This window comes from Ochotona curzoniae, unplaced genomic scaffold (assembly GCF_017591425.1).
Source record: "Ochotona curzoniae isolate NIBS_2020 unplaced genomic scaffold, NIBS_Ocur_1.0 contig_1071, whole genome shotgun sequence".
NCBI lineage: Eukaryota > Metazoa > Chordata > Mammalia > Lagomorpha > Ochotonidae > Ochotona > Ochotona curzoniae.
Window position 1 is genome coordinate 11,362,897 of NW_024464939.1, and position 12,774 is coordinate 11,375,670.

Consider the following 12,774-nt stretch of genomic DNA (forward strand, 5'->3'; position numbering starts at 1 on the left):
CATTTTCACATGCTATTGAGTCTTCTTCACCCGCAGTGTTTAGTGGCTTTGTGAAAATATGATTTCTTTATTTCCCTGTTACTGGACATTCATGTTTTATACACACTCACGAATACACACACACAGACATCTGATCCTGAAACGAACATCCTTGCATAAATTTCCATACAGTGAATTCCAACAAGAGTAGCTAATACCCAGAATAAAAATGTTGATGTATTTACAATATTAATTTCACAAATTGTACCAATGTAAACACCCACTATCATTGTATAAAAATATGTATTTCTCAATTTGTTAATGAGGAATTCTGTCTCACAGAGATCCTAAAATAGATACTTGAGTTCATAGAAATGAAATTTAAAGTGTATTTGGTGCAAAAAAAGAATTCATGCAGGTTTTCATAATACGCATTTTTAAGAATTTTTAGAGGCCACTTATATGCATGGATTTAAAATTTTTTTCTGCAGTGCAACATATGTTATTTTCCATGAGCTGTTTACAGTACCTTCATGCGACTATATAAGGAAACTTTTTCAGAATTCAACCATCAAACACATTTCCTTTTATAAATTAGGTTACACAGGGCCTTGTGTGATAGCATAGTGGTTAAAGTCCTTGCCTTGAACGTGCCAGGATCTCATATGGGTGCCGGTTCTAATCCCAGCAGCCCTGCTTTCCATCCAGTTCCCTGCCTGTGGCCTGGGAAAGCAGTCAAGATGGCCCAAAGCCTTGGGACCGTGCACCCGCGTGGGAGACCCGGAAGAGGCTCCTGGCTTCCGACTGGCTCCGCTCCAGCTGTTGCAGTCACTTGGAGAGTGAACCATCAGACAGAAGATCTTCCTCTCTGACTATCCTCTCTGTATATCTGCCTTTCCAATAAAAATAAATCTTTTTTTAAAAATTAGGTTACACAAGTATACATAAAAAGCTTAGTTCTGCCTACTCCCCGTGCCCCAACAATCTCCTCCTGTTAGATAGTCTAAATTACTAATGTGGCTAGACCTTGCCTGTTAAAAGCTTCAGCCTCTGAGGAAAAACTTTCCTAACAACTTTCTCTGTTCTCTGTTCAACAGGCCACACCCCCCGTGACTATTCCAGGGTCGGCCAAGTTCACCCCCAATGGCAGCAGCTTCAGCATTTCTTGGCAGTCTCCTCCTGTCACTTTTACAGGCATTCCAGTAAGTAGAAAAACTCAACAGCCATAATCTGCTAAAAGACACATATGAATCTAGAGAACAAATACTAGAAACATGCAAATAAAAAAATCAAATGCCAGGCACTGTTATGAGGGGACTTCTATTTGTCAAAAGTGGAATTCAAGGATAAATTTAGTGCGAAAATTGTTGAGATCCATGCCTGGTTTTTCATCACAGGTATTTTACAGAACTTTCTGAAGATCCCTCATATTTCATGGATGATGTCTGTACCCTCCCTAGCAGATTATCTCACAGTCCAAATGCCCAACTTCTCTGTGAAAAGGTGTTTGGACTAGAGTTTGAGACTAGAAGAGTTTCATCTGTGTCTCTGTAACTTGTTGGAAACACACACCAGGATTGTTTGTATGGATGGTGTGTTCCTGTTTCTAAAACACTGTAGAATAAAGAGTGCAGTTCAGGGCTTGTGTGAGGACGAAGGTGTTGATCGCTCTAATTTAAAATATTTATTGCTTTGAAATTGTTTTGCATGTCGGTCATTGTGAGGGTTTAAAACAACTGAAACCATCATTTTCCTGCAAATTTCAAGAAGCCACACTGATGGATCATTTGGTAATAAATGAGCACCAATACATACAGTCATTTAAGTGATATGTTAAAGTTAATTTGACATACTAGGTGGCTGTTGACTGATCAGACATCTTGAATTGACCAGATTCCTAACCATACACCCAAAGTACATTGGACTCTAGAGCCTCTCCCGGCGTAGTCACAGCCTTTTGAACTGTGATGCTTACGGTGGCACACAGCTCCAGTGAGGCTCTGACAGTGGCTTATGATAACAGCTATTAACCTTATTTTTTCTTCTGCAGCCCTCTCCCCAAGAATCTCATAAAAACTTTTTATCGTCAACCACTGGCAACTCCTAGAGGTTTTCAGCAAAGTCTAAAACCTCCTGTGGAACTGATAAAAATGAAAATGGCTGAATGAATTATGTTGTGCTCTAACAATGAACACGTATTAAATTCCACAGAAGACTAGCCAGCAATTTAAAAAAACCTGCTGGCAGCAATTTGGTAAAATGGTGGCTTCTAGAAAATATTCCTGTAATATGGATTTTAAACTGTACCACAGATCTGGAGTAATTATAAAGTTGCCTGTTTGATTGCATGGTAATACTGCTGGCAGGTCAGAGAGAGTGACCTTGTTAGTAGACATTGGAAGAGAGCAGCTGAGACATATAGGTATTGGTTTTGCATCTGGCTAGAACATTGTTCCCCCGATGTGGGTGTCAGAGGTTAATAATCTGTCCTTTGGAGAACCTTACTCGGTGACATGAGAAGACCCAGAGTGACTCTCAGCAGTCACCAGTGAGACAGCCCTTCTATGTTGACCTAGAATGACAGCTACAATTACAGAATTACAGAGACCTGCTGTCTGAGGTCTGTTAATTCCTACCTTTGAGTAAGGAAGAATTTTCAAGAGCACACACACCATATTGTTTACTAGGTACAAAACCAAGTATAGACAGAAATTCCCATTCAAACGTCTTTTCAGGTATGAGTATTTGGTGCAATAGTAAGATGTTGCTTGAAGCATCACATATCAGAGTGCCTAAGTTTGAGTCCCTGCCCCGCTTCTGACTCAGCTACCTGCAAATGCATACCTAGAAGGCAGCAAATGATGGATTTAGTAGGGATGGCTCGCTCCTTTCACCCGCACAGGAGACCCAGAGCAGAGTTCCAGGCTCCTGACTTTGTCATGACCCAGCCCCAGCCATTGCTGGTATTGGGGGAGTGAGCCCCCAAAATGGAATCTGTTTGTCTCCATCTCTCCCTCTGCATTTCCAATGAATCAGTAAGTGGTTGATAAAAATCTGTTCCAGTTATCACTATGACTAGTCCAAATGGAATTTTTCCCCTTTTGCTTTCTTAACTGACTCTCCTTCTGAAGGGTGATGTAGAGAAATCTCTCTGGGTGCTTTTATACCCAGCTGCCCGTCCTCCATGGTTCTTATATGTTGCACCCAGCCAAGTTATGTTTCTTTTCCAACAATAAAATATCAGAATTATTCTCAGCTATAGGCTCCATGCATCTCTCTGTCCTCTACTTAGTGGATTTGTTTTCTAAGTCCCTCATTTCACCAGGCACTTCTTACCAGGGCTATTCCAGACAGCAGCTCAGACAGAGGAAGTGGCTAGATGAACCATGTATCTCCTGCAAATCCTATATCAGTTTGAATTTATTCTTTCACAAAAGAATACTGCTTGATCATTTTCAACCAAAACTTTATAGTTATAACTTGACTGTTAAAATAGTTATAGAGACAAAAACGAGCTTGGAGGGAAGTATTTGCAAAGGCTTCTGTTTTCTGGAAAGACAAGAACGTAACACCAAGAATGCTCTTCGTCACTAAGTTTTCATTCCGTTTAAGTGGGAGCTTGCTTCATTCACTATCAGTGGGCTGGCTCCATCACATAGGTTGCAAGCCTGTCACCTGTGCACTGAATGGGTGTCAAGAACTGTCCCCAAACTCTCCAGGAAGTGCTAGTCCTAGTCCCTGGAAGTTGAGAGCCAAATGGAATCTAAGAACATGTAGTTTCCCACCTTCCAAATTGGTGTCACAGCTTTCAGACAGAAACTCTACGTTATAATGAATGAATATTAATGATGGCTTCCACTATGCTCAAGCTAAGGTTTTCATTTTATAAAGAACTTTAATCAAAAAAAAGAAAAAGAAAAAGAAAAAAACTTTCTATTTGTACTCTGAAACAGATACCTAATACCCTGAGATTACCCATTCCGTTTAGGTTTTCCCTTTGTCCCACGTGTTTGAGACTTGGAATTGAAGAGAAGCTTTTGTTCACTTCCAAGAGAATAGAAAAAACCTCCTTCTGAAAAATCCCCAAGTTTGCAGGATTTTATTTATTCATTGGCCTCTGCTACATTTCCTGAATATTGGGCCTTAATAAGTTCCCTGGGTGAGACCCCTTTCCGGAGGGAAGTAGCTGAGAAAGCTGATCTGCATTTTTACAAATGAAACTGAAAGTTGAGTCTTCTCTAGCCTAAGGCAGTGCAGAGTGTGTGGGGGAAGGGAGAGGAGCCCTTCATTAATTACAGCTTTCCTCCACCTGTTTTCCCCTAATGGCTGTGCCTTTTCTTCTAATTATCACCATTGCTTTTTCTGTCTTTTCCCAAGGAAGCCCGAGAACTCTTGGTTCCTCTGTTAGCTCTAGCTGTTAGCTCATGCACTGGGTGCCTTCAATGACTAAAATGTATTTTCTCATGGTTTTAAAGGGTAGAATTCCAAGGTTGAGTGTAGGCCGATTCCGTTTCTCCTGACGTGAAAGCTGGCCTGGTTCGTGGGGGACCGCCTTTCTCAGTATGGGCACACTACTGAGAGACGGAGGGAGGGGACAGGTGGCATGTACGTGCCTGCCCTCTAACCTGTCTCAGGGCTCCACCCTAAGGCATTATTGAACTTCACTTTCTTTTCTAAAGGCTCTGTCTCTGAGTACTGGCAGCCCAAAGGTTAGTGTGCTGACCTCTGACCTGGGGGTGGGTGTGCGGGGGTGGAGTCTCCAAGCACTTCTGTAACTGCGCCTAGCAAGGAGAGCCTCTTCAGCCTGCCATTGGAGGGCACTTGCAGGAGGCTCAGGCTTGTGGCAAAGGATCTCCAAAGGCAATGTGGCAGTGCTTCACTGTAAGGTGCTTAGCTGGTTTGATTATTGTCGTTTTTTAAAACCTGCAGAAGGGTTCAGGAGACTGTGTTACAAGAGGTGAAAAACTAAGGCAGCGGTCTTTTCTGTTTCATCTGAAAAGTGTAAAACTCATAACCAAAAAAGTGTGCAGCCAGCACAGCTATGAAAGGGACAGCTGTAACTGCTGCCTCTGCCAATGATAAGCAGTGAGCCCTAGCCAGCGCTGTGGTCTTTCCCAAGCAATGCCTTCTTCTCTGGCACCGCCTTGGTGGAGCTGTGCTGTTTGCACAGTGCCTGGCATGTGGCTAACATAGGGAGAACCTACTGTTCTTGCTAACTTGGACATACTGATGCCCAAACAATGGGAGTACTCTGTACTCGGAATCAGAACCTGGGCTCTATCGGGGACCCATCTCAGTGCCTCTGAGGATCCATCTTCATCTTCCTGGTCCCCACATCCCATCAATTGCAGATCTTGGCTGAACCTTTGACAGACAGGAATCTAACCCTTCCCATTCACACTGTCTCCCCTCCAGCCCCTGAAACACAGCAAATCCCTCCTCAACCCATCTTTAGGCTCCTCTTCCAACTCTCCTGTCCATTCCCCAAGTGCTAAAGTGGTATTTTCTTTGCGAAAGACACAGTTACACAGACAAAAGGAGAGATAAATCTATCTTCTGGTTCACTCCTCTTAGAATAACACTTCACCTCCAATTGCAGCAGAAGCAGGAGCCAGATCTGCCATGCCCTCTTCTCCCACCTGCCTAACCTCCAGGCGCTCTCCAGCCCCTCTAGGACACTGCACATGTGAAGGTCTCTGGCATGGCCATCCCCTTCTTTGAGTGCCCAGTAGATAAAACATAACCTTCTCTTATCCTCCTAAATAAGCAGCTAACACATGGTTTCCGTCTTGGTGATAGCTAGTTAACACTATTCAGTTTTCTTTACATCACTAAAATAATTTTGCTTTTTCATTTCTGCTGTTCCTGCTAGAATAGAAGAGCAGAGACTGCTTTGTTCGTTGTGGCTACAGGATCTAGAGCAGTGCCTGGTGCCCCTTCAGCGCTTAATATTTGCTGAATCAAGAATTCTGACAATCTCGCACCAGCTCATGCCAAAGGGCTTGTAATATCTTTTCAAAATTTAGAACCTTCTGCCCAATCCCTGGCTGATCATATAGTAGCTTCATGTCAACTAAACTGTAGATCTCCAACTATACGAGGCAGTTGTTCTTGGAATTCTGCAAGGTCTGTGGCAATTTCTACATTTTTACATTTGGTGTCCTGACCATTTGAAACAATTCTTACGAGCGTACACTAGATCATTCCCTGTGGGTCAGGATGTCATGTGTTTACTCCCTCTGGTTTGCAGTTGTGCATCCTGTACTAAACCAAGTGGGGGATGTTCTGCTTTTGCAAGGACCTACATGTTCATTCACCAAAGCTTTCATTTTTAAAAATTGATGTATGTTACCTCTGCTGGCCTCCCATCCACCTAAAATTACAACAAAAAAAAAATCCACAGGAATTCATACTAATGACTACAGTAGTGTAGAGTGTTAGCTTTTCATCTACCTGTATAATTGAAAAAACAAAAACTTAAGGTCTGCAAAAATATACCTTCTTTGACCTTGAAAACAGAAGTCCTAGTACCTGTGCTGAGAAAAATGAGCCCTAAATGTATGCCTTAAAAATGCTCCCATAACGGAAAAAAAATGTTCCCATGACTGACACTGGCAGTGGGAGTCTGTGGCCACATTAGCTTCTAAGGAATTCACTTTTGAAGTTTATTGTTTCTCCTTTATATATGCCAATACTGTCCACTTGATACATCATTTCTCTTTTGCTGTAAAAAGTAGGTTTTTCCATCTGGGAATCACGGGGACTGGGAAGATATTTTTTATGGTAAGAATAGGTGATTTGAAGGGATTTTCTGAGGACAATTGAAGGCACCTAGATTACCAATGAGAGACTAAATTAGAAGGAAGTTAAACACATACTCTGATATTAGAGAGCTCGGCCAGAACATATTGCGTGACTTGGGCAAATCACTTTGCCTCCCTATGTCTTGGCTTCCATATCTCTACAATGGGAATAATAGTAGTAGTGTCCTATATAGTGATTATAAAAAGTAAAGCTGTTGCCAATGTACCTGGCACATGGTAAGTACCCAGGAAACACCATGTGGTTGGCACCCGGTCTGTCATGGAAGATGTCTTCCACTAGAATCCATGTTGTATAACTGCCATTGAATGCCTGTGTAATCACAGATAAATATCTTAACCTCAAGATATTTTCCATCTTCAAAAAAAAGACTATAAGGCTTGTCATACTTGATAGGTTGCTTGAGAATTAAATAGATGGGAATACATTTTAAGGTTTAAATTTTATCCAGATAAAAATACATCATGATGTGCAACTTGGAATGCATTGATTTGATGCCATATAGATTTTATCAGATGTGAATTGTTGAATCTTTTCAGTCTGAGGATGCCTTTTAGAATCTGTCATCCCTTCCATCCGTCCTAACACATTGTCTCCAGGAAGCATTTTATCTCTGTGTCTAGTGGCCCAGGATCACTGGAACAAAGGCTAACTAAATGTGTGGAATGCAGAACTTGACCCATCAACTTGGTTTCCCATGTGTTTTTCCAGGTGTCACCAACACATCCTCATCCAGTGGGCACGGGAGAGCAAAGACAGCATGCCCACACAGTGCTGTCCTCTCCACCCAGAGGGACAGTCAGCCTAAGGTAGGACTGCTGGAAGTGCCACAGATCTAACTGCCAGGGACTTCACAGGAGGGTAGCAAAGAGAAACCAGATATGACCGTCTGTGAAGTCCCTCCACAATCAACAAAACATTCTAAGGATACATTTTCTTCTAATCGCATGGCTTTCCCCATCCATTACCTATTAATGAAGATCTTATTTGAAGAGGGTGGGTAAACAGTGATTTTTCTTACAGAATAGGTAATGATGATTATTGAATCAGCAGGAACCGTGTTGCACTATATTAAATGAGCCAGCAAAACACACCGTTTAGTGCAGATCAAGGAAGACCTGCCACCCTGGAGTTCACGAGTTAGAAACAAAGATTTGACAAGTGTGACAGCCCTTTTGACAATATGCATTTTAATACTCGAGATGGAGTGGGCATAGTGATACAGCAGTTACATCATTGCTTGGGACTCCAGTGTTCCGTAGTACAGCACCTAGCTCATTCAAACCTGGGTTTCCCCACTTGTCATCCAGCTTCCTGCTGACGCAGTCTTGGTAGGCAGCTGCAGGATGGCTCAGGTGGTTGAGTCGCTGCCACCCATGTAAGAGACTGGCTGGAGTTTGCAGTTCCTGACCTTGAGCTAACTCAGGGCTGGTTGTTACAGGTATTTGGAAGATGGACATTCCACCTCTCTGTCATTCTGTCTTAAGTAAATACATAAGCCTTAAAAATAAAACCTGAAAGAGCAGTGTTGTTCTCTATAGGCACTTCTTGTGTTCATTAGTTTAATTCAGTTTTGTGATGATGGCCAGATGGACCTGCACACAGATGGACACATAGAAGCGTATGGATTACAATAGCAAATTAGAACAGCTAAGTATAGTGGCTGTGAAAACTTGCAGCACCTACAAAGGGATTTCAAAAAGTTCCTGGAAAATGGAATTAAAGAGTAAGTTATATTGGTGCCCCAACCCCCAAAAAATGCTTTGAGTGGTGGGCATTTGGCCTAGGAGTTAGGATACCCAGGTCCCATTACTAGAGTACTTGAGTCCAGCTTTCTCCTAGTATGGACTCTAGGAAGCCAGTAGTGATCATTCAAGGTATTGAGTTCCTGCCACTATGTGAGAGACCTGGATTAAGGTTCCAGCTTTCTGGTAGACCTTAACCATTGCAGGCATCTGGGGAGTGAAACAACAGAGGGGATATCTCATTTCTCCTCTCCTCTCCTCTTATCTTTTCTCTGCCTTTCAAATAATAAACCTTTAAAATCATATAGTCTTTTCATTACATGCATTTCCATCAAAGACAACTCATAAATACAGTTTCAGAAATGGCTGCATCAAAATAAACGTACCTGTTAGGCCTATGTCCACGAACTTTTTGAAATCCCTTCGTACTTCCCAACTTGTTTCTCTTATCCTTTCAAGGAACTCAGAACTCTCCTAGGAAGTTCTCCCCTCACTGAAATCTTCCTTGTTTGTCTTGCAGGAAGCCCAGGGGCGAGGGCAAGAAGTGCCGGAAGGTGTATGGGATGGAGAATCGAGACATGTGGTGTACCGCCTGCCGCTGGAAGAAGGCCTGCCAGAGGTTCATCGACTGAGACAAGCAGGGGGCCTGGTGCCCAGAGCCACTGCTGACCTCACCTCCTGCTGCAAGTGCTGGAGAAAGCTTTTTTCTTCGGAACAAAACACACTCCTGGAGCCCAGGGGAAGCACTTCCAGGAACTTTGGTGGAATTAGAGCAAAAAAAGCAAGAAAACCATCACCCTCACTGCTCTTACTGAGAATCCAAACCAGAGCAGCTGAAACTCTTTATTTTCTGCAAAAGACAAGTCAACCTTGTGCTGTCTATCTAGGTCATATCTTATATAAACTTTTGTCGTAATTGTGCTAAAAAAAGCCCATTTTACCTAGTAGAAAGCAGATTTTTTATAAGCTTTCTGCATTACACCATTTCCAAGATGTTTTTGTCACTTAAAAAAGAAGAATCCATAAGCTACATGTGATTCAGTAGCCCTTGTACAAAGAATGATGGCTACTTAATAGTTTTTTCCCCATTTTCCACTCTGACTTCTGGGAGCAGTACACATCATGATGTGTTGCAACCAAGTGCAACACTCCAGGTATCTTTTCTATGACTTTTTCCACATGTTTTCTTTTTAAGAATGGCCCCCAGACTAAACCCAGAAACACCATTAGCCTGGAAGGCCCCCGATAGCATAAACTCTCAAAGCAATCAGCAAAGGAAATGACTAGCCGACCCTGAGTGGAGTTCAGGAAAATCCAGCTGCCACTGTTGGAAAATAGCTCTTCAAAATCCTTGGATGTGGAAGAAGCTATTCCCCAAGATGCAGCACAGCTCATCCTCTGCCTGCCTTGACTCAGTCAGGAACTGGCCCCTGTGGCCGTCTGGGAAAGCTCTGGTTGCTTCCCTGCGTGATGGGATAGAAATTGCACCCTGAATCTGGTTGTTACTGCCTGTCCATCATGATTGTGATCATGCTAATGGGTCATCAGTATTTCCCTCAAAACTCCACCATTGACTGATTCCAGAAAAGGTAGAAAATTCCAGACTACCACAGCAGGTTCGTTTAGACAAAAAAGAGCACAGCTGACATGCCCCCATCCAATCAGAAAATCGTTTGGTATACAAACCAACCTCTGACCTGAGTGCACTTTTTAAATGGGTTTTATGCTTTAGCATGTCCGGGAAATGGGTTAGAGAATATCAACGTTTTATGGGTAAATGGGAGGTCCAAGCCTTTATTTTTCTTACACAATCTTGGAGCTATTTGTCTAGCATTTGCTCAGTAGGGAACACACACAACACCCAAAGGAAAATGCTCGGTATAGGAATATTGGCAGATAGAAGGGCAGGGACTTGCATTAGGCTCCATATCTTGAGCTTCCTAAACCTGCTTGATGCTTGCTTGCTTGCTTGCTAGTTGGTTGTTTGGTTGGTTTGGGAGAGAGACTGAGTCAGCAAGCCCTGCCAACAAGTGCATTCTGTGTCTACCCTATTCTGGAATGCCCTGCTAAAGAGTTATTTTCCTATACCTATGCAAAAATGTAAGAGCACCTTATTGGAGGCACTGTGTCAAGGCGGGAGATGAAGGGCCGGCCACAGGAATGTTTAATTGCACAGGGGAAAGTTTAATATATGTCTAGAGAGTGTATATAAGCTTTTTTAAAGAGAGTAGAGAGAAGTCATCAAGAAATAATGGATATCATTTCAGATATATAGATATAGATATATAAGCAAAAGAAATAGGAGGAACTTTGACAACAGCCACAATGTGCACTCATATATTTTGACAACTTGATTATTAAACCCTCTTGTGACTTTGTAAAAGTATTCCTTGGAAGAGATCCTGGTTCTTTCCTTTATTTGGAGGGGAGGAACTTCATTTCAAAAGAAAAAGAAGAAGAAAAATATAAGACCTAATTTCTCACCCACACCAGCCAGAGCCCTCAAGACCAGCCAGGAAGGAGTATTTTTTTTTTCAAAAGCAAAAATGTTTTTGCTTCCTCTCTCCAAGCATGTCCTTTCTGCTCCTGGGGTCCTATTGCTGCACCTGCAGTCCCACTGCTGCGCCATGTGAGCCAGACCTGGCCTAGGATGTAGAGAGGCCCAGCCTGTTCAGCCAGCCAAGCAAGTTCACTGTATACTTACGATGGTAGCGGAGCCTAGAGGTTTCTGATCTTTGATCTTTGGATGAAGTCACCAACCAGCCATGATTAAAATGAGGGAATACACTCGTCTCCTTGCCAGTGCTTTGGAATGCGAGGAGGGAGAGAACTTTGCCGAGGCGCAGGCCTAGCTCAGCACACTGGCTCCTAACCTGGCTTTTCGTCGGTGCGTGGTGCAACCAAGACTGGAGAGCTGAACACAACATCCCTGGAATTTCTTCACCTTTCTGAAAGCTTTTACACACACTCTTCTGCATCTCCTGTCCCAAGCTGGGATCTCTACTGCTCCGGGTACCTTCTTCTCTGGCTTCCAGATGAAGACACACCCTCACTGCCTTCCGGGAAACACCACACCTGTTCCTGATCTGGAGGCATGGAACAAAGTAGGAGAGCACCAAGCTCCCCCTGGCTGGCCTTGAAGAAAAGTGGTTCTTGTACTCCCAAGCCACTCAGAAGGCAATGAATTGCAATATACAGCCACTGATTGTAAAATTTAAATTGTTTTTTTTTAAAGGTATAGTCATCTTTTTATATTTTGGAACTAAAGGAATTGCCAAATTTTGCCGGACTTGGATTTTATGCCGTCTTTCTGGAGGCAAGTTCTTTCTGTCTTCATTTGGCAAGGAGGGCGGGGAGGAGTGGCAAGAGGACATGCACAGTGTGCCAGCTTTAGTGGAGCCCTGTGGATCTGGGCAAGAAGAGTGGGGAGGCCACACATTCAGGGGCCCCAAGCAGTTCTGCATAAGGTGCCTGTGGGCTTCTAGCAACGTTCTCCTTGCCACCCCTCCCCCTTTAGAGCAGTCTTGCCTCTCCTTCTGTAGAAGGTGTTTCCTGGTAACTGGACAGGGCATCCCCAGGGAGCTACAAAGCAACACATTGTGTTCATCAGCCAATTTTCGGCCTCAGTCCTTGGAGGCTACCTGCTCACTTGGTTTGTAGGAGGTGGCATGATATAGCAAAAAGAACACTCAAGTAGCATTATGCATGCGGGCAGCTCTGCCAGGGTCTGAGGACACCTGGCTGCTATTCCTCCTGTGGGGGTCAGGTGGCCAGTACCTTTCCCTGAGTACCTCCCAGAGAGTGGCACACAGGCCAACTGAAAATTTCAGCTCTTAAGAAAGTGACCCTCCCAGGGGCAAGCTGCCTGATGCAGAAAGAGAGACAAAGAAAGCACTGCCTTCGGGGAAGCAGCTCTGACCAGCGAGTTAGCGGTGCCACACACATCTCCAGCAGGCAGGGACTTGTCTCCCTTGCTTACTGGAAGGTTCCCTCCTTTGGTTGACTACAGCTAGTGTCAAGTAGAGAGTGGTGGGTTTCTGGGCAGGACTGTGCCATTCAGTGACAAGTGCCTCGCAGTGGCTCCACACACCACCAAATGCCCTTGACTGTAGTTGCTTGCCCTCTTACCATGACCTGGTGGACGCACAAAGTCAGCAGAGAATGGCACAGCTGACAGCTCAAGGGCTTCCCCAAAACTTGCGAAAGCCATGGCCACCAGTTTTCTGAA

General features: G+C 43.6%; 1 protein-coding gene across 1 annotated transcript in view; it reads left to right on the plus strand.

Annotated features, from left to right (window-relative positions):
- ZNF704 (zinc finger protein 704) overlaps window positions 1-9,178 on the plus strand; it is a 219,869-nt gene extending 210,691 nt beyond the window's left edge. Inside the window, exons 7-9 of the mRNA XM_040995483.1 lie at window positions 1,077-1,181; window positions 7,513-7,610; window positions 9,067-9,178. Of these exons, the coding sequence (XP_040851417.1) occupies window positions 1,077-1,181; window positions 7,513-7,610; window positions 9,067-9,178 (315 nt within the window). The remainder of the gene's footprint in view (window positions 1-1,076; window positions 1,182-7,512; window positions 7,611-9,066) is intronic.
- The last annotated feature ends 3,596 nt before the right edge of the window (window positions 9,179-12,774 follow it).